This window comes from Thamnophis elegans, chromosome 7 (genome assembly GCF_009769535.1).
Source record: "Thamnophis elegans isolate rThaEle1 chromosome 7, rThaEle1.pri, whole genome shotgun sequence".
NCBI classification, from domain to species: Eukaryota; Metazoa; Chordata; class Lepidosauria; order Squamata; family Colubridae; genus Thamnophis; species Thamnophis elegans.
In genome coordinates this window covers 9,533,675-9,558,371 of record NC_045547.1, presented here as the reverse complement: position 1 = coordinate 9,558,371, position 24,697 = coordinate 9,533,675, and the positions used below count along the sequence as shown (strand labels likewise).

The following is a 24,697-nucleotide window of genomic DNA, read 5'->3' as shown; positions in this document are numbered from 1 at the left end:
ATACACACCGATACACAAACACCCAGCCCTGCTTGCTCTTTCCTGTGTGCCCTCCTCATTTGAGTGATAGAAGGATCACTTACAGAAGGTCTTTCTCTCTGATTTGGTACAAGGGGGAGAACATTCCTTGGAGGGAGAGACGTGATAGGTCCCTCAACTTAGAATAAGAGAGTTGGAAGGGACCTTGGAGGTCTTCTAGTCCAATCTCCTTCTCAAGCAGGAAACCCATTTCAGACAATCTCTTCTTAAAAACCTCCACTGATGGAGCCACCCACAACTTCTGTAGGCAAGTCGTTCCACCAATTAAAATGTTTTCAACTGCCTGAAAAATTCTCCTTCTAGGTTGGATCTCTTCTTGATTAGTTTACATTCATCCATTGCTTCTTGTTTTGCCTCCGGGTGCTTTGGAGAATAGGTTGACCATCTCTTCTTTGTGGCAGCCCTTCAAATATCGGAAGACTGCTATCATGTCATCCTAGTAGTCCCTCTTTTTTTTGAAAGTATTATATCCAGTTCCTGCAACCGTTCTTCATATGTTTTAGCCTCCAGTCCCCTAATCATTTTTGTTGCTCTTCTCTGCGCTCAGCATCATTTTCCATCATGGCAATATAAAAGTTTAGAATTCAGAACACTTATGAATATGAGACTTGAGTTATAAGTAACGGGTATACTTTATGCAGAATGACTTCCTATTAGTTTCTGACAATTATAGTTACTTTCATTTCAGGATTAAAATGGTATGTCTGCTCTTCTCCTTCCAAACACACCTATTAAGATACTGGAATAGTAAAGTGGTTGATTAGTTGGAGAGTGTTGACTCACAGCAGGAGGCAATCTATGCTGTGATTGGTTGCCCTGAGTATAAAGGCGGTATTTCCTTTTTCCCTGCCTTTTTCTTCTGTGTGCTCTTTATACTGTTTAATTTACCTCATGAAATTTCTGTGTTCCTGACTAACTTGTGTTCTTTCTGGTTGGTAGATAGGTGGGTGGGTGGGTGGGTGGGTGGGTGGGTAGGTAGGTAGGTAGGTAGGTAGGTAGGTAGGTAGGTAGGTAGATAGATAGATAGATAGATAGATAGATAGATAGATAGATAGATAGATAGATAGATAGATAGATAAGAGTAGATAGATAGATGATAGACAGATAGATAGATAGAAGATAGATAAGAGTAGATAGATAGATGATAGACAGATAGATAGTTAGGAAATAGGTAGGTAGGTAGAAAGATAGAAAGATAGAAAGATAGATAGATAGCTAGATAGATAGATAGATAGATAGATAGATAGATAGATAGATAGATAGATAGATAGATGGATGAGTTATAGGTGATAGATAGATAGATAGATAGATAGATAGATAGATAGATAGATAGATAGGAGATAGATAAGAGTAGATAGATAGATGATAGACAGAGATAGGAAATAGGTAGGTAGAAAGATAGAAAGAAAGAGATAGATAGATAGATAGATAGATAGATAGATAGATAGATGATAGACAGAGATAGGAAATAGGTAGGTAGAAAGATAGAAAGAAAGAAAGAAAGAGAGAGAGAGAGATAGATAGATAGATGGATGGATGAGTTATAGGTGATAGATAGATAGATAGGAGATAGATAAGAGTAGATAGATAGATGATAGACAGATAGATAGGAAATAGGTAGGTAGGTAGAAAGATAGAAAGATGGAAAGATAGAAAGATGGATGGATGGATGGATGGATGGATTATATGTGATAGATAGCTAGATAGATAGGAGATAGCAAAGAGTAGATGGATAGATGATAGACAGATAGATAGATAGGAGGTAGGTAGGTAGGTAGGTAGGTAGATAGATAGATGAGTTATAGGTGATAGATAGATAGGAGATAGATAGGAGATAGATAAGAGTAGATAGATAGATGATAGACAGATAGATAGATAGGAAATAGGTAGGTAGGTAGAAAGATATAAAGATGGAAAGATAGAAAGATAGATGGATGGATGGATGGATGATATGTGATAGATAGCTAGATAGATAGGAGATAGCAAAGAGTAGATGGATAGATGATAGACAGATAGATAGATAGGAAATAGGTAGGTAGGTAGGTAGGTAGGTAGGTAGGTAGGTAGATAGATAGATAGATAGATAGATAGATAGATAGATAGATGATAGATAGATGAGTTATAGGTGATAGATAGATAGATAGATAGATAGATAGATAGATAGATAGATGATAGATAGATAGATAGATAGATAGATAGATAGATAGATAGATAGATAGATAGATAGATAGGAGATAGATAAGAGTAGATAGATAGATGATAGACAGATAGATAGATAGGAAATAGGTAGGTAGGTAGGTAGGTAGAAAGATAGAAAGATGGGAAGATAGAAAGATAGATGGATGGATGGATGATGGATGGATGGATGGATGAATTATATGTGATAGATAGCTAGATAGATAGGAGATAGCAAAGAGTAGATGGATAGATGATAGACAGATAGATAGGAAATAGGTAGGTAGGTAGGTAGGTAGGTAGGTAGGTAGGTAGATAGATAGATAGATAGATAGATAGATAGATAGATAGATAGATAGATAGATAGATAGATAGATAGATAGATGAGTTATAGGTGATAGATAGATAGGCGATAGATAAGAGTAAATAGATGATAGACAGATAGATAGGAAATAGGTAGGTAGAAAGATAGAAAGATAGATAGATGGATGAGTTATAGGTGATAGATAGATGATAGATAGATAGATAGATAGATAGATAGATAGATAGATAGATAGATAGATAGATAGATGATAGATAGATGGATGAGAGAGAGAGAGAGATACAGATATAGATACAGATCAGTGGTGAGATTCATTTTTTTACTCCCAGTTCTGTGGGTGTGGCTTGGTGGGCGTGGCAGCAAAATCCCCATTTCCTCCCGATCAGCTGGGACTCGGGAAGCAGAGAATAGATGGGGGTGGGGCAATTCAGAGGTGGTAGTTATCCGAACTGTCCAAAATTTCCGCTACCGGTTCTCAAGAATTGGTCAGAACCTGTTGAATACCACCTCTGACTTCTTCTGGACAACTGCTACCTAATTCCTTGACAATACCATAGCTTGCTTGGTTGGGTGGTCATACAAGAAAAAGCCATATCTTTTATACCTGTACACTGTTTTAGGAGACTTGCAATTCTGAAAGTGGGATATATAGAAATGATTCTAAGATTGATGATAAATTAAAGCATGGTGGATGCTTGTAGAGATCGGATATTCCCATTTTATATAGCAATTTAACTGCTTGCAATGATTTTTGAATCAAAAATTTCACGATTAATCATCCTTCTCTGTCTCTTATACACACCGGTGACTTTTCTGTACAGTCTGAAGTGCAAAGTTGGCCTTTAACTAGTAGATTGAGTGCTACACTGAAAATAGAAGAAGACAAAAAATCTAGGAAGTCACAGCTCTTGGTTGTCAACAAATGTTTGGGAAATCCAGTAATATCAGAACTGACAATAAGTCCTTCCATAAAGTGTTAATCTTTGGGTGACTGCACAAACAATGAATGCCCTTAACATATGGGTGGGGAACAATGGGCTTTTATGACTTGTGGACTTCAACTCCCAGAATTCCTGCTGGCTCGGGAATTCTGGCAGTTGAAGTCCACAAGCCATAAAGGGACCATCGTTCCCCATCTCTGCCTTAACAGTTAATATATTGATTAAAGAATAAGCTTTTGCGATGTAGAGTATGCTTTAGTTTCAGTTTAAAATAATTGATTCTTTGGGCTGGTAGTAAAGTTCTTGCTACTGAGATGAAAATTAATCACGCTTATCCAGCAGTAAATTGGATCAGTCCAACAAGATTTGCTTTCAAATAAAATATACAGGCTAGCTTCTTTCTGTGCTAGGTTTAACTGAACTATGATATAATGTTAGTTCTTCAGACTGGCTGAAGATGATTGTGAGTGTTGTCAGCCATTAGTAAAACAAGTTTTAATTTGTTTATTGTTGCTATTTTTAATCTCCTTGGGGAAATAGAATGCATATGCAGAATTTTATTTTATGTCCTTTTATTTTATGTTATTTTACTCTTTTATTTTATTTATTATTTTTTGTGCTTCAAATGCTGAAATAAACCAGGCATTTCTATTGGGGCCTTGGTTTGGAATTTATATGAAGGTGCAGTCAACACCGTGGGGCAAATTTTCTTACGATTTCCAGTTTCATTCAAAACACCGAAGCTGTATTTCCTTAAATACTGTCTTCTCTTCAATGCTAGGACCCCAGATAAATCTCATATAATAATTTATTAAAGCTGACTTGTGCTTCCCTTTCCACATAATATGCCCATTCTGTTAGAAAACAGATGCAGGGTTGAATAAATAATCCTGACCTGGAGAAAAATTATTAATATTTTGCATTCAAGAATGTGCATATTTGAAAATAGTTCTGAACAAGCTATTCAGTTAATTAATGTCTATTATGTATCTTTTGACTTTAAAATTGCTCTGGTACGCTTTGTAGAATGCAGCATGTTGTAGTATTTCGGGGGAAATATGGTGATGTTTTTGTCTGTGTGTGTGTGATGGTTCTTGACTTATGACCACAAGTGGGACTGGAAGATTAGTTGTTAAGTGGTGCAGCCATTAAGTGAGGTGTCACGTGGCCACACCTTATTTTAATGACCCTTTCACTGCAGCTGTTAAGCAAACCACTGCATATATTAAGTGGGACATCAAATGACACAACCGGTGACCATCCTTCCTGGTTTACCCATTGACTTTTCATTGATGATGATAATAATAATACAAAATTATCTCATTTCTTTATGTGTAGTCTCTATGAAATGACTTCTGCCTAAATTGCAGGAAATGACAGGAAGTTGAAAGAAATATTAGATTGGCTAAGGCTAGTCAGGTTGATCATGGATAACAGTTAATGAATATCAATGGATATAGTGACAGATTAGTTGTCTCAATATTACTCTAAGTAACGGTCCCCAAAAATTGAAATGCATACTAAGAAATAATAAAACACTGTCAAACTTCGCAAAACTGGTACAACACTTTAACATATTTAAATATAAATCTAATTCAATTTTACTACACTTGCTTTGTGTGTTAGAGAAATTCATTTAGCATCCTTTGTATTTTTTTTAGTATTAAATATATCTGCTCAAAATTAATTAGGATTATTATTTTTTTATTATCAATTTATATATGCCGCATATCTCACTATCCAAAGCAGCTACGTTTAAGTTTACAACCTTATATTTTTCAAACATATTAGAAGCCTCTTTCTCTACCAAATACCAGATTGAGACCAGATTAAAATCTTATGCTTAAATATTGATGCTTTTTGAGTTGGTATTTTGCTGACTATAATATTTAATTCTCCAAAATAGATGCTTGTAAATGTATACGCAAATGTTGTCCTCAAGACATATGTAGAAATGTACACATTTGTAAAATATGCATTAAAATATGTCACTCTGCTCTGTTTCTCTAAAATAAGCATATCGACACCTTTAAAACGTGCCTAAATGTTAAACAGTGTTGTGCAATACAAAACAAGTGTTCAGGATAGAACTTGTGTTTGTTGTTAAGATGTTGGTGATTATACATACATTAAACAACATAGTTCAGTGCATGAATGTCGCACATTTTCATGTTAGAGGGATTCCTCCAGAATTAAATTTGTAATATTTAAATGCACTTTTGCTTGTTTACAAAAGGCCTTGTTTAAGGGAGAAATAAAAGGTATGGATTTAAAATAATATAGACTGTTATTGTTATATGGCATATCTGGGGGAAACAGAGTGAAGAAGGGGATGTAATCAAAATTATATATCTGCAATAAATATTAATGGATTCTTGTCTGGATACAAAGAAAACCTCGAAGGGTGATGTTGATGGACTAAAAAACTATGGTCCATTGCAAATAAAAATGAACTTGAGTTTGGAAGAGCTCTGATTGTTAATGGTAGTTGAAATTATTGCTCCGTCTGTGTTTCATATGGACTTTAATGCACACCCTAAGATGACACCAGCATGCAATTAAATTTCAAGGGTTTAAAACAGCTTCCCCTGCAAAGGATGTGTTGCAATTTGGCAACAGTTAAGTCCTGTCAGAGTTGATAGTTGCAAACATTTGTGGATCTTTTCATTAAATGGAGGAACATTTGTCTCTCAAAATAGCGAGTATTTTGGCGGGAAGAAGTCCAGTCAAATGTTATAGTTAGGAGCTTATTCTCTTGCCTTGAAAGGTGATGAGGGAACTCATCACCCCTAGGCCTGCTGGCAAAGCCAGGTTTTGTTGGCTTTTCGGAAGGCCTGGAGAGAGATGAGGGTCCGAATCCCTGCGGAGAGTTCATTCCAGAGGGCCGGAGCTGCCACAGAGAAGGCCCTCCCCCGGGTAGTAGCCAGATGGCATTGGCTGGTAGATGGAACCCGGAGGAGGCCAACCCTGTGAGATCTAATGGGTCTGTGGGAGGTAATTGGCAGCAGGCGGTCTCTCAAGTACCCAGATCCAATACCATGAAGGGCTTTATAAGTTACGACTAGCACCTTGAAGCGTATCCGGAGACTGATCGGTAACCAGTGCAGCTCGTGGAGGATAGGTGTAACGTGGGTTATATGAGCAGTTTGACAGTATCCAAGGGAAAATATGTATGTCTTCATGTGATGCTTCCTTCGTTGTGAATTCTATATGTAAATAGGAATCATCATAATAAAAAGAACGGCAGTATCTTTGCCTTTAAAAAAAAGGTAGAAGGATGACATTATAGTGGGAACTTAATACGAATGAAGGCGGATATAAATGTCCCAGGATAACATCGTAGGATCCAATCTGGGTCGGTCACTGGGATTAGAGGTTTTGTATTCGAAGCTTTTGGACTCTTGCTGGAGGCAAGATGGGCTCCAACATGACTATGAAAGCTTGGAATACAAAACCTCTGATCCCAGTGACCAATCCAGATTGGATTCTGAAACTTTAATAAATTATGAAATTACTAAACTGCTTGGATTAGTGAAAAGACAATTCTGAAAATGTTCCATGGCTGTTATTTTGGCTAACTTCAATGTGATTCCTATTGAATACCGTTCCTGGGAAGTATGTCCAGCCTCCGTACAGTACTCCCCGTAAGAGCCGAGGTGGCGCAGTGGGTAAAGTGCAGTACTGCAGGCTACTTCAGCTGACTGTTATCTGCAGTTCGGCGGTTCTAATCTCACCGGCTCAAGGTTGACTCAGCCTTCCATCCTTCCGAGGTGGGTGAAATGAGGACCCAGACTGTGTGGGCAATATGCTGACTCTGTAAACCGCTTAGAGAGGGCTGAAAGCCCTATGAAGCGGTATATAAGTCTAACTGCTATTGCTATTTACCCTGTTTTCCTGAAAATAAGACCTCCCCAGATAATAAGCCCAATCATGCTTTTGAGTGCATGCACTAAAATAAGCCCTCCCCTGAAAATAAGTCCTCCCCAAAAATATTGCAACACAGCAGCAGTCATCAGATGACCATGCTCGCCGCCTCCTGCACCTCAAAAGTAATAAGACCTCCCCAAAAATAAGGCCAAGTGCTTATTTCGGGGATCAAAAGAAAATATGATTCTGTCTTACTTTCGGGGAAATACGGTAGTTAAATAATAAAATAAATAAAATAAGATATAAATCCCCAAACCAAATCGTTTTCCCCAAGATTTTAACTTGTTATTGATTGGAATGCTATTTTATTGATTTTGATTTTAGGGTTTTTCCCCCCTTAACTTTGATTTTAATGGTATTGGTTCTGACGTGGTATCCCCATTAGCATTACTTTCAGTGTGGTTTGTTTGGTTATTTAGCCCCCAAAAAACGTGTAGATGCAAATTCACTAATGAATTGAAAAACTAAATAAAAGAAGTCATCCCAGCAGGAGAACAGGAAAGAAACAGAGGGAAGTCCTAACATCAAGCTTTAATGAAAGCAAGGGATGAACATTGCAGCTTTAATTCAGAACCAGTCAAGCAGAAGCCCTCTGTATGGAAAAAGTTACTGATAGGGCTTGGCTTTTGCAACTTGCCAACAATAACCACTTCCTGCTGCTTCCAGATTTGTGTTGATGGAAATCTATTGTCTTTGACACGCTGTGGTCCTTCTGAAATGCTTCCTAGGGTTGCAGCCATGATGGCATCCCTAAGACATTTCTCTTAGGACAGCTGTTTAAATGTTGGTGGTTACCAGAAGCTGGTATTTATTGAGCAACCGAAGAGTAACCTGGAGCATTAAACCAACCAAGCAGATTCCAGTTGTCACCTCTTCACATTCCTAAACTCTGTAACTTTCTTTCTGCTTTTGCCAATGATTAAATGTTTTGATCATGAAGCTCTGTGGATGAAAGAGTTGGCTATATATTTGAAACTAGCAAAGGGGAAAAAAAAGTCCCAATTAGCAATAGCAATAGCAATAGCAGTAGACTTATATACCGCTTCATAGGCCTTTCAGGCCTCTCTAAGCGGTTTACAGAGAGTCAGCATATTGCCCCCAACAATCTGGGTCCTCATTTTACCCACCTCGGAAGGATGGAAGGCTGAGTCAACCCTGAGCCGGTGAGATTTGAACCGCTGACCTGCTGATCTAGCAGTAGCCTGCAGTGCTGCATTTAACCACTGCGCCACCTTGGCTCTCCATTCACGCGTCTTAAGATAACTCTTTGAATTCCAGATTTAAGTTTGGATCTTAAATTATGAAGGTTTACTTCCAATATATTGAATTTTAGATTTCGGGAATATGTTTGTAGTGTCTTGTTCCACCAGATATTAAATCTGAGGTAATACTGATTTTATTTATTTAATTGTTATCCTCTTCTATCAAGCGACTGTGGGCAGATTACAGCATGGTAAAACCATATACAATATTAACATGGTAAATATAATATATTGATTACTAAAATTTTAACATATGAGCTATCAAATATTGGTGGATTCCTTCCAGAAAAATAAGGAATAGGTTATTTGTAAAGTATATCTCCATATCTATCTATCTATCTATCTATCTATCTATCTATCTATCTATCTATCTATCTATCTATCTATCTATCTATCTATCTATCCATCCATCCATCCATCCATCCATCCATCCATCCATCCATCCATCCACCCACCCACCCACCCACCCACCTACCTACCTACCTACCTACCTATCATCTGTCTGTCTGTCTGTCTGTCTGTCTATCTATCTATCTATCTATCTATCTATCTATCTATCTATCTATCTATCTATCTATCTATCTATCTATTTATCATCTATCTACATTTTCTCCTTATTCTGCTCGTCAGAAATATATAATTTCAGGTGCATTCTACCTAATGTTCTGTTAAAAGCCACCTTAGAAATATTACATGTTAGTTAACATGTTTCTCAATTATTAAGTGCTATTTTAGGCCAGATGCCAAATAGGATCAAACATGAACTGTCTCCTTGTCAAATACTGAAATTAAATATTGTCATATGTCAAGTACATACCTCAGAAATGTGATTAATGTAAATTAACGTATTACTCAGAAATGTATATATTTCATAGTATCTGGAAATTATTCAGAATCCAGCATTATTGTAGAAAATTTCAAACAGAATTTTTCAGAGCAAATCTGTTTTTTTTTAACTTCTTTTGACTTAGCTATAAATTGTTTATTGCACTAAAGAAGAAATAGATGTTCTTTAAGGTAAAACATGCTATTTTCCTCTTTTTAAGGCAATAAATATAAAAGGGAGTTCTACTTAGGATCATATACTATTTGCAAAATGACGTCATTTGACGTCAGCATTCAAAGACCTTCTCTGGAATCTTTTTAAGTAGTGTAAATTTTTGTCTAAAGTGTTTTAATTTAAAATAAAGAAATCAAAATGTTAGATGTTGCAAAACAGCAACATGATCCCCCCCCACACACATATATTGGTTCTCAGAAAATAAAAACCAGAGGTTTTGTGGGCATATTTGCTTGGAAAAAAATAATACAACATAAAGTGAAATATGGGATAGGAATCATTTTGGGGTAGGATCTAGAAGAGATAAGAAAGCAAAGAAGGAAACCTGATCACACAATCTTTTCTGGAAACTGTCCTCCACTCTTCTTTATGATAACTATATTACCAATAGAAAAGAATATTAGTAGCTCAGAGTTAAACTATGGAGTGCTGATGCTCTTTTAACTTAGTTGTTTTCTTGCAGATATTTCATTACCCAACTAGCTAACATCATTATTTCTACAAGAGAGTGGAATTATCTAGCACTGATTATGTTACCTAGTTGATAACCATTTTATCAGAATAGCCTCAGCATCCAAACATGCTCAATTGAGAAAAAATGATTGCATTCCAATGGCCAAACAAATCTCCTAAAGAGCAATTCCAGCAAAAAAATGGGTTTGCCCTACTTTTCTTCATTTATTAAAAAAAAAAAAATCCCAGTGCAATCTTCTGATGAATGAGAGCCATCCATAACTATTTCTTCTTCTCATTGAATTCATGGCTGAACATTCTGTTGATGCTTACTGTATAACAAGCAAAATGGCTATACCTTTTATTCTTTAGTTCCCATTCTTTTTTACTTCATGTCCACTATCCTCCACTGCCCTGGATAATGTTTTTACCTAGTGCTTTTTTTTAAAACAAAAATGATGATGTCATTGGTTTTTAATCCAGGTTTTGTTGCTATTGTGATCAAGGTGAGCTACTGCCGTTGTGTCAAGTGAGAAAGATCAGGTGCTCACATGAAGGTTCATTAAGGCAGGGGTTAAATTCAGCAGGTTCTGGAGAAGCAGCAGCGGAAATTTTGAGTATTTTGGAAAACTGGCAAATAATAGCTCTGGCTGGCCCCAGAATGGGGAGGGAATGGAGATTTTGCAGTATCCTTCCCCTGGAGTGGGGAGGGAATGGAGATTTTGCAGTATCCTTTCCCCAGAGTGGGGAGGGAATGGAGATTTTCCAGTATCCTTCCCCCAGAGTGGAGAGGGAATGGAGATTTTGCAGTATCCTTCCCCTGGAGTGGGGAGGGAATGGAGATTTTGCAGTATCCTTCCCCTGGAGTGGGGAGGGAATGGAGATTTTGCAGTATCCCTTCCCCAGAGTGGGGAGGGAATGGAGATTTTCCAGTATCCTTCCCCCAGAGTGGAGAGGGAATGGAGATTTTGCAGTATCCTTCCCCTACCATGCCCACCAAGCCATGCCAACCAAGCCATGCCAACCAAGTCACACCCACTAAGCCACGCTCACAGAATCGAGTAGAAAAAATTGAATTTCACCAGTGAATTAAGCTGATTTATTGCTAAAAGGGAATCTTCCCAACTAATGGTCAGCTCCTGGTTAGAGTTAGGATCAACAGCACCCTATCTAGCTCTATTTGTGGCTACATAGGGATTCTAAGCTGATGCCTCTTTTTACTCTTCCCCCAGGTTCTGCCATTCCTTCTCCTACAAGTTGCTAATAACACAAGATTATGAATAGGTCAGATCCAGAAAGTTTACTACTATATTGTAGCCAAGACAATGGGGCAACTTATTCTTTCTTCTACACAGGACTCTCCAAACTTGGCAACTTTAAGGCTTGTAGACTTCAAGTCCCATCCTGGCTGGGGAATTCTGGAAGTTGAAGTCTCCAAGTTTGGAGACCCCCGTTCTCCACTAAAGCTCGAAATTCCTCCAGCTTCTAGATTAGGGGAAAACACATTGAAACTTAGGATGGACACATTTCCCCCTTTGGGTATGTTCCTTCTGAACCATTCAAGCAGGGCACAAGGGGAAGCACTGGGAGCCATTGCCTCAATATACATTTAATTAATTAAATACAAAGATAAATCAGATCATATTTAACCTTGGTTCTAGTCTCTTCTGCTCCTCCTTACCATTTAGAGTGTAGTCCCTTTGGCATGCAACTATTGGCACTCAAAGCTACCCCCCATTTTTGACTAGCCATTGATTTTAGAATCTCAGGATAGGAGAATTCCTCTTTTCCCAATTATTGTTGTTCCTGAGCTGCCTCTCTTAATATACTACATCTGTACCCTTCTGAGTTGTGCATTTGGAACATCTGTTCCTATCTTCCCTTCCCTCCCATCCTCACAACTGTGGGACATGCACCTTGACTTCTTCTAAGCAATGTTTTGGCAACTGCTGTCAACATAATTCACTTTGATTTTCATTTACTGGAGCTTGAGTGCTAAGCTCACTTAATTGAAACTAAATTGCACTAGAGGAGGGTTTAAGGTGGCTTTTCCCTCGGATGCTGGTTGGCTAAGACTTTCCTTGTTCAAAATGTGTTAAACATGCCATAGTTTTCCCTTTACAGTTATTTTTCTTCAGTCTTTTTTTCCCCCCTTTCCCCATAATAACATGCGTGTGTATGAAAAAGAGAGAATGATTGATGTATTCGCAGAAAGTAATAATTAACAGATTATTATGTTTCAGAATGATTGGCAGCTGAAAGCTAATTTTTATTTATTTAGTCTCATGATTTCTTTTTAACCGTAACAAATGAGAGCTTGGAATTTTTGAGAAACAATCTTTATTATGTTTCTTTTTGTATTAAAAAAACAACAATTGAGCTAAATGAGTGGGAGATAGACATTTTAGCCTGCCAAGGAAGCAACTGTTGAATATTTGTCTTCTAATTAATGGAGTACTTTGGGAGTTGGTGTCCAACTAGATATATCCTAGTACCATTTGTTAGAAACAATAAATGGGTGAAATCCAAATGTAGTCCTGCTCGGAGTAGACCTTCAAAACGTAATGATAGATAAATGAATCTTGAATAATTTAAACTTCAACAAATAACTTTTGTGGGCCTTGGAGCACTTTTATATTTAGTCCTTAAGCCAAGTTCACACAGTAAACTCAACCCCAATGATTGCATTTGTACAACCTATGAAACTTTATTTTGGCTTAACATTTTGTGTGACCTTCATTTATATGATTAAGTTAAGATTTAGGAGACTTTACTGAAGATGTGTAGTTTCAGTATTAAGTTAAGTGTAAGAACAATGTAAAACAATGATAGTGTATGTCAAAAGATATATCAAATAATGTTTGTGAATGTATGCACATGTATGAATAGTGTATACACATTGCTTTAAAGATATTGGTGAAAGATCCAGCAGCTGCATTCATACAACCCATGAAGGGAGTTGAGTATTAAACTTAGTTGATTTTTCAGCCCATTTGTTTAGTTTATGCTTCTAGTTTATGCTTGGTTAATTTTTCAGCCCATTTATGGTTTATGTTCAATGTATGTTTTTTATATATAGAAAGTGAGATAATTTAGTTAAGTTTAGTCTGTTGTGTGAATCCAATCAGCAACCTATGTAGAATCTGTAATATTCTTAGGATAAAGGCGAAGTTTTTTCCACTTTTTCTGCAAAAAAATAAATATATAAAAGTTTTTTTTTCTTCTGTTGCACATGGCTTTCTACCAAATCTGACTATCACACAGTTTCCCTGCACCCTTCTCCAATTTTCAAGCTGATTTGGGCCACCCACTTTTATTCTCTGCAACACAGATGCCTCTTTCTGTCCCCTAAATCTATGCCCTGCTCCTTTTTTTTTTTTTTTGAAAGACCAGTGGAAGTCAATAATGGGCAATCTACCCAGTGGTACGATTGTTCAGTAAATTAAACAAAAGAGATGTGCTAAATTAACTGCCAGTCAGCTGTACTGGGTGACCCCCGAATTCTAATATTCCAACGATAGAGGAACAACATATCTTTCATTCATGTTGAATGTGGAAAGCCGGTCCTGTGTAGAATTCAAAGCTGAAGGCTGAGCTATTTAAAAAAGCTGAACTTCGAAAAAGCTGGTGGAAAACCCAGGGAGAGTTCATTTTATTCCTAGATATCAAAAATTATTTATTTAGCTCTGATCAAGCCTCTCCAAGGGTTGGTAAGAAAGCAGTTTAGTTTCAGGAGAAGGAGGAGGGAAGTTAAGAACAATTTTTCTAAGGGAAAATAAAAGAGAAATAAAGGGGGGTGGGAATAAGACATAGATTTAAACCAGCATTCGCTGGCTAGGGAATTCTGGGAGTTGAAGTCCGGACATCTTCAAGTTGCCAAGGTTGAGAAACACTGGTTTAAACCATCTTGTTATATATCCCATGGACTTGGAACTGTCAAAATGGCAAAGCTTGTGTTTGAATGAAAAAAGGTTTCTATTTCTGTTGAGATTGTCTGCTCCAAAGTATACCAACTATAATTATCCATAACCATGCAGGCCTGCTTTTAATGCTGTTTTATAATTACAGTTCTTAATGCTAGATTATACAAAATCATTTATAAATAGGCAAATGAAAAGGACTTGGAGGCTTTGCAAACCTGTAGATTGCAGGAAGGTTATGGCAGATGATGGGATTTTAACTGCATCTACATATAGATGTGGTGTTAGCTGCGTAATGATTGATGAATCCCTTAATTAATTCCTCAACAAGTTCCAATTTATAACCTCCTATCTTTTTCTTTTGGCACATTGGGTGTTTGTCACTTTAAAGGACAGGGATAAACCGTGCCTCTCCTCCCCCCCCCCCAAAAAAAAAAACCCTTTTCTGGTATTCTTGACATATTTCTGGATGTGTATTTCTTGCTGAAGGAAGCAAGATTAGAATAGACATAATTTTTTTTGGTCTGAGCAATTGGGGAGGGGGGATTAATGATGGCTGTACACGAGCCGACAACTTCTTTTTGTTTTGAATATGAGGTGCTTTGCTGCTGTCATGTTAAGAACAGAAGATGGCAATTTAAGTCATCCTAGGCCTGTGATCGCGAACCTATGCCACATGTGCCGGAAGTGGCACGCAGATCCATCTCTTCGGGCATGCCAGATACCTCCTGTTGTTCTTCTGGGTTCCAGCACACTGGTCTTCACACGCACGGGAGTGCCAGAAATTGGAAGACCAACTCTCTGGCGCACATGTATGCACTGGGAAGCTGAGCTTTTGGTTTCTGGTGCATACATATGCGCCGGCCAGCTGGTCTTTGTATGTGCATGTACGCCAGAAACAGGAAGACCAAGTGACCGGTGCACATGTGCATGCCAGAAATCAGAAGCTCAGCTTCCCAGAACACACACATGTGCCGGGGAACTACTCTTCCAGTTTTCGGTGCTCCCATATGTGTGCGCCAGTCAGCTGGTCTTCAGGTTTCCAGCATTTCCCCCGCGCGTGCTTCCGTTTCGGCATTTGTTTTTGAAAAGGTTTGCCAACACTGTCCTAGGCTGAAAGAGCCAAAATTGGAAGGTTAACAATATAGCTTAAGAAAGAGGTGTGGGGTCCTCTTCTGAGCTTGGTTGTTTTCTTGCAGACGTTTCATTATCCAATTAAGTAACACGATCAGTGCTAGGGTCCAGGACTGATGATGTTGCCTAGTTGGGTAATGAAACATCTGCAAGAAAAGAGCCATGTTCAGATAGCACCAAGGAAACCCCACAGTTCTTCCCCGAGCTACAGATATCCTCTTCTATTAGTAACAAAGGGGGTGTACACTTACAAGCCATTCTCCTTGTAAACTCCATTGCCATTAATGGGGACTTTACAGAAATAGAGTTACCCCATTTATTTTAGTTCACTTTTATTGGGGGATATTTTCTGAGCCTTTATGTCTCAAGCTTGCACAGCTTCTATCTGCCAAACTAAAAGCAATCTCAGTTCTTTGCAGGCAACTAATTGGGGGTCAATATTTCTGTTTCTGCCAGCTACGTCGAATAATTAGAAGATAAAACGTAAGTTAGAATAGAATAAGCTGGAAGGGATCTTGGAGGTCTTCTAGCCCAGCCGCATGCTCAAACAGTGTTCTGACCGAGGCTTCCCAAGAGCATGAAGCAAACTTTTGTCCCAATAAAAACTCCTTTTATTAATTTATTGTGAAATCTGCTCATTCATACCCAGCAAAGTCTTTCAAGGGAGGATTTGCAGTCACAGACCTTATCTGGCTTTGAGAGCTGACAGGCCGATATCTGCAAAACTTGGCAAGGAGCCTTGGAGAATCATGAACCAATTAAGTGAACTAATGGTCTCCTGCAAACTCCACTCCCCTTTCCCTTCTCTTTTATTTCCTCTGGGAGGAGCCATTCAGCTTCCACCTGTGGCCTTACTCCCCTTTTCTTTAGCTGTTCCCTTCATCTGGTAACTCTGCGCATGCGCACACTGGGAACAGGCTCCATGCCCGGTTTAGTGAAGCGGGAAAAAATCACAATACATATGTGATAACACCATGAACAACGCGAGTTTGACACGAGTTTGGTCTAAACCATTCTCAAAAAAGAACCTGCGATGGAGCGTCCACAATTTCTGAAGGCAAGCTGTTCCACTTCACGGGTAAAAAAGTTTGGATGCAGCCTGGTAGTTGGGACCCATGACGTTACTTATATAACTAATGGTTATAAGTAGTCCTCGACATACAACCATCCTTTTAGCGACCATTTGAAGTTGCAACAGCACTGAAAAAGGTGGCTTAAGACTGTTTTTCACACTTACAACCTTTTCAGGATCCCCATGGTCACGCGATCCAAATTCAGACTCTGGGCATGTATTTATAACCGTCGCAGTGTCCCAGAATCATGTGATCACTTTTAGTGACCTCCTGACAAGCAAAATCAGCCTGGAAGTCAGATTCACTTCACAACCAGGTAAATAACTTACAGCTGCAGTGATTTGCTTAACAACTGTGGCAAGAACAGTTGTAAAGTGGGGCAACTCAGTTAACAACTGCCTTGCTTATCAACAAAAATTTTGGGCTCATTTGTGACCGTAAATTAAGGATTATCTGTTTATTGTTAGTGTACAATAAATTGTTAGTGTACAATAAATATTGTTAGTGTACAATAAATTATGGATGGGGCATTTCCCCCCACCCTGGTGCCTGCGCTCCCTAAAGGGGATGAAATTCAGACAGTCAAGTGAGTGAGGCCATTTGAAAACCTGGATTTTTACAAACTGTTTGTTTTCCTGCATACATTTTTTTTTCTGTTGTGATGGTTCAACAAAGAGCAGTAGGCAAATAGCTCCATTTGTCAACATATATTATTCAGGTGAGAATGGATTGAATGGAAACAAAACAAGGATACCTTTCCTTTTGTTTAGCTGATCTCCCTTTTAACTAACTCCTCCTGTTCAGAATTCAGGTTGTTTTCTGTATTTTACTATTGTCAATCATCCTGAATGCCACTTTTGATGGAAATGAGGGATGTAAATTTAATAAATAGTATCTTGTCATATCTTCGCCCCAGGCTGCTGATCTCATCATCAATCCATCTTCTACTCTGAAATAAATTGCTGTGCTAAAAATGCTTCTAGTTTACCATTATCATTCCTGTTTGTTGGGAAAAAATGCTTTTGATGTTATTTTATTGTTTTGCTCCTAAAGAACATAGTATTTGGTTCTGAAGGGTTCTTTTAGTTACTGCTTGGCTTGAAGCGGTATAAGGATAATTGAAGATAAATTTGTAATAAAACAAAGGTAGCCATTTTTGGCAAAAGAAATATTAAACACAGATGGACGGTTAATGCCCAACAAATAGAGCAGGGTCCCTCTTTCAAATAGCTGAGCATCACTTTTTATAGGTCCCTTTTGTAAAAAAAAAAAAAAAAAACATACTTATCTGCTGTGTTGGCAACTGTCCAATGCACAGTGGGTGCTGTGGCTGTTTTTGTTGTTGTGACTCTAAGTCATGTCCAAATATTTGTGACCCAGTGGACGACAGCACAACAGAACCCTGTCCTCTATTGTCTCCCAAATTTTGTCCAAACTCATGTTCATTGCGTTGATGACACAATCTAGCCATCTCATCCTCTGCTGTCCCTTTCTCCTTTTGCCTTCAATCTTTCCTGACATCAGATTCTTTTCCCTTGGGGTTGTATTACTAACCTGAGTGATTTTTTTTTCCGGGCGGGGGGGGGGGGAATAGAAACACTTTATTTCCTCTCATGTGTTTTTTTTTTTTTGAAACTGCTAGATTTTAGGACTGTGCAAAACTTGGAAATTGATTCTAAAGCAGTGACTTGGAGCCCATGGGTACAATAGCAATAGCAATAGCAGTTAGACTTATATACCGCTTCATAGGGCTTTCAGCCCTCTCTAAGCAGTTTACAGAGTCAACATATTGCCCCCAACAATCCGGGTCATCATTTTACCCACCTCGGAAGGATGGAAGACTGAGTCAACCTTGAGCCAGTGAGATTTGAACAGCCGAACTGCAGAACTGCAGTAAGCTGAAGTAGCCTGCAGTGCTGCATCCTAACCACTGTGCCACCTCGCAGTGGTTAGAGTGTAGCACCTTTTTAGAACTCTTGAAAGCAGCTGCCTCATTATGGAATCCTGAGTCCCACTAGACTTTAATTTATTTCCCCCAATATTCAGTGCCTCCCTCCCTTATTTAAAGCAATGTATGCTTTTTCCCAGGGCCATATGTCACATTTATTATTTTTAGACGTTTATATTACTCACGTTCATATTTACATTGGAGAATATGATCAAAATGGCTCAATTAGAAAAAGAAGAGGAAACCCCATTCCTCACTCATTCACACAGAACTGTGATACTCAAACATCAAACTTAAAAACAAAACTTTGATAAATTTCTTTTCTAAAGTTTCTTTAAGCTTCTTTTAGAAGCTATCATTAACAGTCAGAGATTTCAATGTCTCATGTTATTTTTCTATCCCATTTATCTTCACATACTTCAGTGTGGCATATAAGTACTTTATTTAAGTACTTGTTGTAAGTTATGAAACCAGGAGTCTTCAGTATGGTGTCTTCTAGGTGGATTGGTCTTCATCTTCTATAATTCTAAATCAATCTGGCAAATAGGTTTAAAGACCAAGAATTTGAAGGTCACGAGACTGGAGTGTCCTAAACATTATTTCTATTTTTGTGTGGATCTGCCCATCATATCAGTTCATCATTAAAACTCTTCTTTCAATTCCAGCTCCTTTTATGCTAAAACTTTGTCCTGCTTTTAATTTCAATTTTTACACTGACACAGACTGCTGCTATGTAAATTACACTTTGTTCAAGATTGAGGAGGTAACAGCAGACAAGGGATGTAAACCAAAACAGTCTTTGAAGGAAGATTGCCCAAATGGTTTGGCTTTTAACAGGAGAGTGCAGAAGAATAGTCACAATTCAGTCCAGAATTCCAAAAGTCAGGTCAGGCTTGTCAGTCAATCCAGAGGTCAGAATTTCACAAGCAGAGCCCCCATAAACATCAAGCAGGAGCTGAAGATCAGAAAGTTGCTTCCAACAAGGGATCATGGGGCAAGCTGCACTAATCAAGAGATTTACTCCCTTGCTTGGCAAGGAGCCTCATAGAACATCTCTATTCTGTCTTCCTCTTTACTCAATATGCATTGGGGGGGATGGGAGATCCAACATCCTCCTCCTCTGAATGCTCCAACTGCTCATGCGGGACCTATGTTTGTTCAGCCTCAGGGGATTCTTGGCTTTGTAACTCCTGAGGCTGACATTCCACAGGTTTTGCTGAAGCAGCTTCTTTGCATTCAGAATCAGCTCCTGAATTCTCGGCCATGACAGGCTTGATCCTGGTTAGGAAACACATGGCATCCCATGTCTATAGAGAGTTTCGCTCATCCAGCTCATGGTTATCTTTTTCAATAGACAACTGGACTTTGTTTTTCCTTGAAGACGTTAAACTTCTCATCCAGAAGCTTCATTGGTTCTTCAGTTCAGAAGTGAAGAAGTTTCTTGGATGAGAAACAAAACAGCTTCAAGGAAAAACGAAGTCAAGTTGCCTTTTGAAAAAGCATCTTTGGGACATGGTACTCCAGTTGTCATTGAATTACGACTCCCAACACCCCTTACTAGTGACCATCCATGGCGAGAGTAGGAGACACAGCTCAAAGGTTCCTTCCTTCCTTCTGAGCTAAAAATAGAACCTTCTCTAGTAGCAATAGTGCTGTCAATATTATCTTTCCAATTTCTTGGCTCCATCTGTTCTATCTCCTTGTATTCTTAATGACAAATTAATATGCATCTGCTCTTAGCTGCTGTCTGTCTTTCTGACTCTTTTCTTTATGTTTTGTTATTTAATTTAGTAAGTTATTGGTTTGACATCTTTCATTATCTCTGGTACTCTGGATTGTTAAATTCCGTGGCTGTAAGTATCTCAAGGAAAGAAGGGATGGATTGATTTTTTTTTTTCAAAGATGAAGTCTCTGCTTATATAGTTCCATAATTGTTTATGAATCACAGGACCTGTGTAAGGGAATGCTTTTTATCTCGTCGTCCTGCGCTGTGAAATTTGAGAGGTGATACTTCTGTAGAATGAACAAAAGGTTGTGCATTTACAATAAGGACAGGATCCTTGGCTGTTCTGATATTTTATAAACTGTTATTAAACTTTTAAAAAGAACATAAAACAAACATAAATTAATAAAGAGGGAGGGAGGGAAGGAAGGAGCAAAGAATAAGGAAAAGTAGAAAGAAGGAACCTCCAATTTCCCTTATACCAAACATAAGTATAGTTATACAATTATCTCTTCTTCTTGGTCATTTTGATATAAGTTCTGCCAAGGGGCTTTTTTCATCTCTTTTATTTTTATTTATTTATTTTTGTATCCCACGTTTATTATTTTCTTATTATTTTGCAGTATCCTTCCCCCAGGAGTGGGGCGGGATTGGGAATTTTGCAGTATCCTTCCCCTGGAGTGAGGGGGCCATGGAGATTTTGCAGTATCCTTCCCCTGGAGTAGGGAGAGAATGGGGATTTTACAGTATCCTTCCCCTGGAGTGGGGTGGGAATGGGGATTTTGCAGTATCCTTCCCCTGGAGTGAGGGGGCCATGGAGATTTTGCAGTATCCTTCCCCTGGAGTAGGGGGAGAATGGGGATTTTACAGTATCCTTCCCCCTGGAGTGGGGTGGGAATGGGAATTTTGCAGTATCCTTCCCCTGGAGTGAGGGGGCCATGGAGATTTTGCAGTATCCTTCCCCTGGAGTAGGGAGAGAATGGGGATTTTACAGTATCCTTCCCCTGGAGTGGGGAGGGAATGGGGATTTTGCAGTATCCTTCCCCTGGAGTGAGGGGGCCATGGAGATTTTGCAGTATCCTTCCCCTGGAGTAGGGAGGGAATGGGGATTTTACAGTATCCTTCCCCTGCCACGCCCACCAAGCCACACCCACAGAACGGGTTGTAAAAAAAAATTTGAATTTCACCACTGACTTGAACTCATGGCTCCCACTTTCTAACCTGGTGCCTTAATCGCTAGATCAAACTGGCTTATTGAAACCCGTTTGCTTAACTCATGGTGTGCCAAACTGCTCAATTTCTGAAGCTGAACTGAAAAGGCAGTGTTGTTTCTTCTTTACGGATAACTCTTTTGTTGGTACTAGCCTTGAGCGATGGGGATAGTCCTCCTGCGGAGTCATACAAATACGTTTCCACTGAACCGACAAAAATCCCAAGAAGGATGTAATTTGGGCCGGTGCTTCTACTAACTGAGCAGACAAAAGGAAAAAAAAAAAGTTTGAGCTTTGTTGCCTTCCTGTCGAATCAACACCAAAAAAAAAATCTGTTCCATTCCCTCATTTTGCAAGACTCCTTCGGAGTTCTAAAATAGAGGGGTTATTTCTCTCCCTCCCCACCACTAATGCACAAAATAGAATTGAATTTTCATTATGTGGTTGTTCTTAGGTAGTTTTTCTTCCCACCTCCTTGAATGTGTTTTAAGAGGCCGGTATACAAGAGAGTGCTATATTAGTGCATTATTCCCACAACAAACAGGCACTGTTCTGTTGCTACCTGCTTGGCCATTGTTCTGCGTTGTGTGTGCTTTGCGGTGGTATTTGGATGGCTTCCTGCCCTCGGCTAGCACAAAAAGGCATTTCTGTTACAATGGCCCCTAACCACACAATGACGGCATTAAGGATTTATGTGGAGGTTTCATTATTTTCCCCTCTTTTGTTCCTTGTAGGATGTCTTCCAAGCAACCAGCTTCTCCGTATGGGGAAGCAGATGGAGAGGTAGCCATGGTGACAGGCAGACAGAAAGTGGAAGAGGAAGAGAGTGGCGGCCTCCCAGCCTTTCACCTTCCTTTGCATGTGAGTTTTCCCAACAAGCCCTATTTTGAGGAATTTCAGCCAGTTTCTCTGCTGACGCGAGAGCCTTGCGGCCTTAGGACTCCTACCTCTCAGCAACACACAATGGTAGGTCTCCTCCAGGCTCTATTGTGCTGTTGCGTTGCCTTCGCACTCCCCCTTGGCATCGAAAGAGCTCTCCTTTTGTGCGTCAAGCCACTTTGCCACTGGCATGGATGGAACATCTCACAATAATGAGAAAACTCTGACCCCTTTCCATCATGGGTGAAAACGCCATCTTTGCTGGCGTTCCAGTTCTCTCCAGTTGCATCCGGTTTTAGATAGCAATCACGGCGTGAAATGTTCTTATTTATTTTATTCATTTTATTTATTATTTATCACGTGGAGTGTTAATACCACTTTATAATGCCTTGGTAAGGCCACACTTAGGATACTGCATCCAGTTTTGGTGGCCATGATATAAAAAAAGATGTGGAGACTCTGGAAAGAGTGCAGAGAAGAGCAACAAAGAGGATTAGGGGACTGGAGGCTAAAACATACGAAGAACGGTTGCAGGAACTGGGTATGTCTAGTTTAATGAAAAGAAAGATTAGGAGAGACATGATAGCATTGTTCCAATATCTCAAGGGTTGCCACAAAGAAAAGGAAGTCAAACTATTCTCCAAGGCACCTGAGGGTAGAACAAGAAGCAATGGGTGGAAATTAATCAAGGAGAGAAGCAACTTAGAACTGAGGAGAAATCTCCCGACAGTTAGAACAATTAGTCAGTGGAACAACTTGCTTCCAGAAGTTGTGAACACTCGAACACTGGAAGTCTTTAAGAAGATGTTGGATAGCCATTTGTCTGTAGTGGTGTAGGGTTTCCTGTCTAGGCATGGGGTTGGACTAGAAGACCTCCAAGGTCCCTTCCAAATCTGTTATTCTATTCTATTTATTAAATAAATAGAAGGTGACTCTGGGCGGCTATTATTAGTCCCTTGCATAGAAATAAAAATTGCATGTGTCTTCTCTACTTCTCAGATATGAAGCGACCACACAGAATCCTTGCCCACTGTCTGATCCAAATAAATGCGGAAATGTGTAAATTAGGGCACACTTTATACCCAGTTTTCCCGAAAACAAGACCTCCCTGGATAATAAGTCCAATCGGGCTTTTGAGCGCATGCAGTAAAATAAGCCCTCCCCTAAAATATTTAAACACATGTGCAGTTGGTCCCCGCCATTTCCTGGGGGAAGGAGGGAAAGGCCCGACATGCACCTGCCATCCACATGGAATGGCCTTGTGGAGGCCGCTACCACAAACCCTACCTACTGTGCCCCTTCTCTTAGTGGCGGCCGCAAAAAGAGCAACAGGCCCAGGAGGGCTGGAAAGAATGTGCTAGAAACAGAGACAGAACTTCCGGCCCTCTCTGGATCTGCTGATCCGCAGGCCAACGTTAAGGGGCCTCCTGCATCTCAAAATAACAAGTCCTTCCTGAAAATAAGGCCACACGCTTATTTCAGGAGTCAAAAGAAAATAAGACCCTGTCTTATTTTTGGGAAAATACAGTATGTTAGTAATTCACATATTAGATCCCCCCCTAAAGGTATGCAAAGGAGATGCCTTCTTCTTTTATATGATGTTTTCATCTCTGTTTATTTCAATAGATAACGGATTTGATATCCCCATCTATTTACAACTAACAACGAAGCATTTGATAAACATGAAGTTTGCAAATGTATACAAGTCTTTCAGACCATTTTTTTCTTTCTTAGTTCTGTCTCCGAATGAAAGGAGGAAACCCCCCCCCCCAAAAAAAACCCTGATCAGCTAGAACTAAAAGAGAATATGGAATATTGGCTTACCGTTAGTAACAAAGGAAAAATGTGCTTAGTTTGTAAAATCATGCAGACCTACTTCATACTATTCATACAATGCACAAATCACATTTCTCTGATTTTTATGCAGAATTGATCCCATATAAAAATTTTGTGCATTAGGGAAAAATAGATAGCAAAATGTCAATACATTTCTGAAAACCATGCACAACGATGCATTATAATTTAGGAGAAATGTTTGCCAAAAATTCAGACTTCTGACAGACTAGCTACAGAAATCTTTGTATATATATCAAAGAAATGCAAGGTTGTTGTTGTTTTTTTTAAAAAAAAGAAGGCACTCTAAATTGATGCAGAAATAGATTAAATTATATTTAAGAAAGGAGAATGGGGAAACTCTGGGAAACCAACTGACAGATTCATCAATTGCTACTGATTGCAGAAATCCAGGGATTTGCAGATAGAATCATAGCTGGTTGGAGAGAATTGTGTAACAGATCATCTTAAATGCCAATACTTCATTGTAGATTCTCTTTTTTAGCATCCAAGGGCATCAGTTCCCTCTTTGATCTTTTATCAGCCGTGATCTTGGGGTGTTCTTGCTTCAAAAGTTGCCCCTATGAATCAGAGGCAGGAATACTTGGCAACCTTTTAAGAAAACCCTGACCCAGAGGTGGAATCCAGCAGGTTCTGACCAATTCCGGAGAACCGGTAGCGGAAATATTGACTAGTTCAGAGAACCAGTAAATGCCATCTCTGACTGGCCCCACCCCCATCTATTCTCTGCCTCCCGAGTCCCAGCTGATTGGGAGGGAATGGGGATTTTTCAGTAA

At 39.1% G+C, this 24,697-nt stretch overlaps 1 protein-coding gene across 9 annotated transcripts in view; it reads left to right on the top strand.

Annotated features, from left to right (window-relative positions):
* SOX5 (SRY-box transcription factor 5) overlaps positions 1-24,697 on the top strand; it is a 640,060-nt gene that overhangs the window by 185,583 nt on the left and 429,780 nt on the right. For 5 of the 9 annotated variants that reach the window (XM_032221307.1, XM_032221310.1, XM_032221306.1 and 2 more), the window contains one exon: positions 21,923-22,154. The exons of 2 other annotated variants lie outside the window; for them this stretch is intronic. In XM_032221307.1, coding sequence (XP_032077198.1) covers positions 21,924-22,154 — 231 coding nt within the window. In that variant the 5' untranslated portion in view covers position 21,923. The remainder of the gene's footprint in view (positions 1-21,922; positions 22,155-24,697) is intronic. 2 more of the 9 variants (XM_032221312.1, XM_032221311.1) reach the window with 1 other exon arrangement.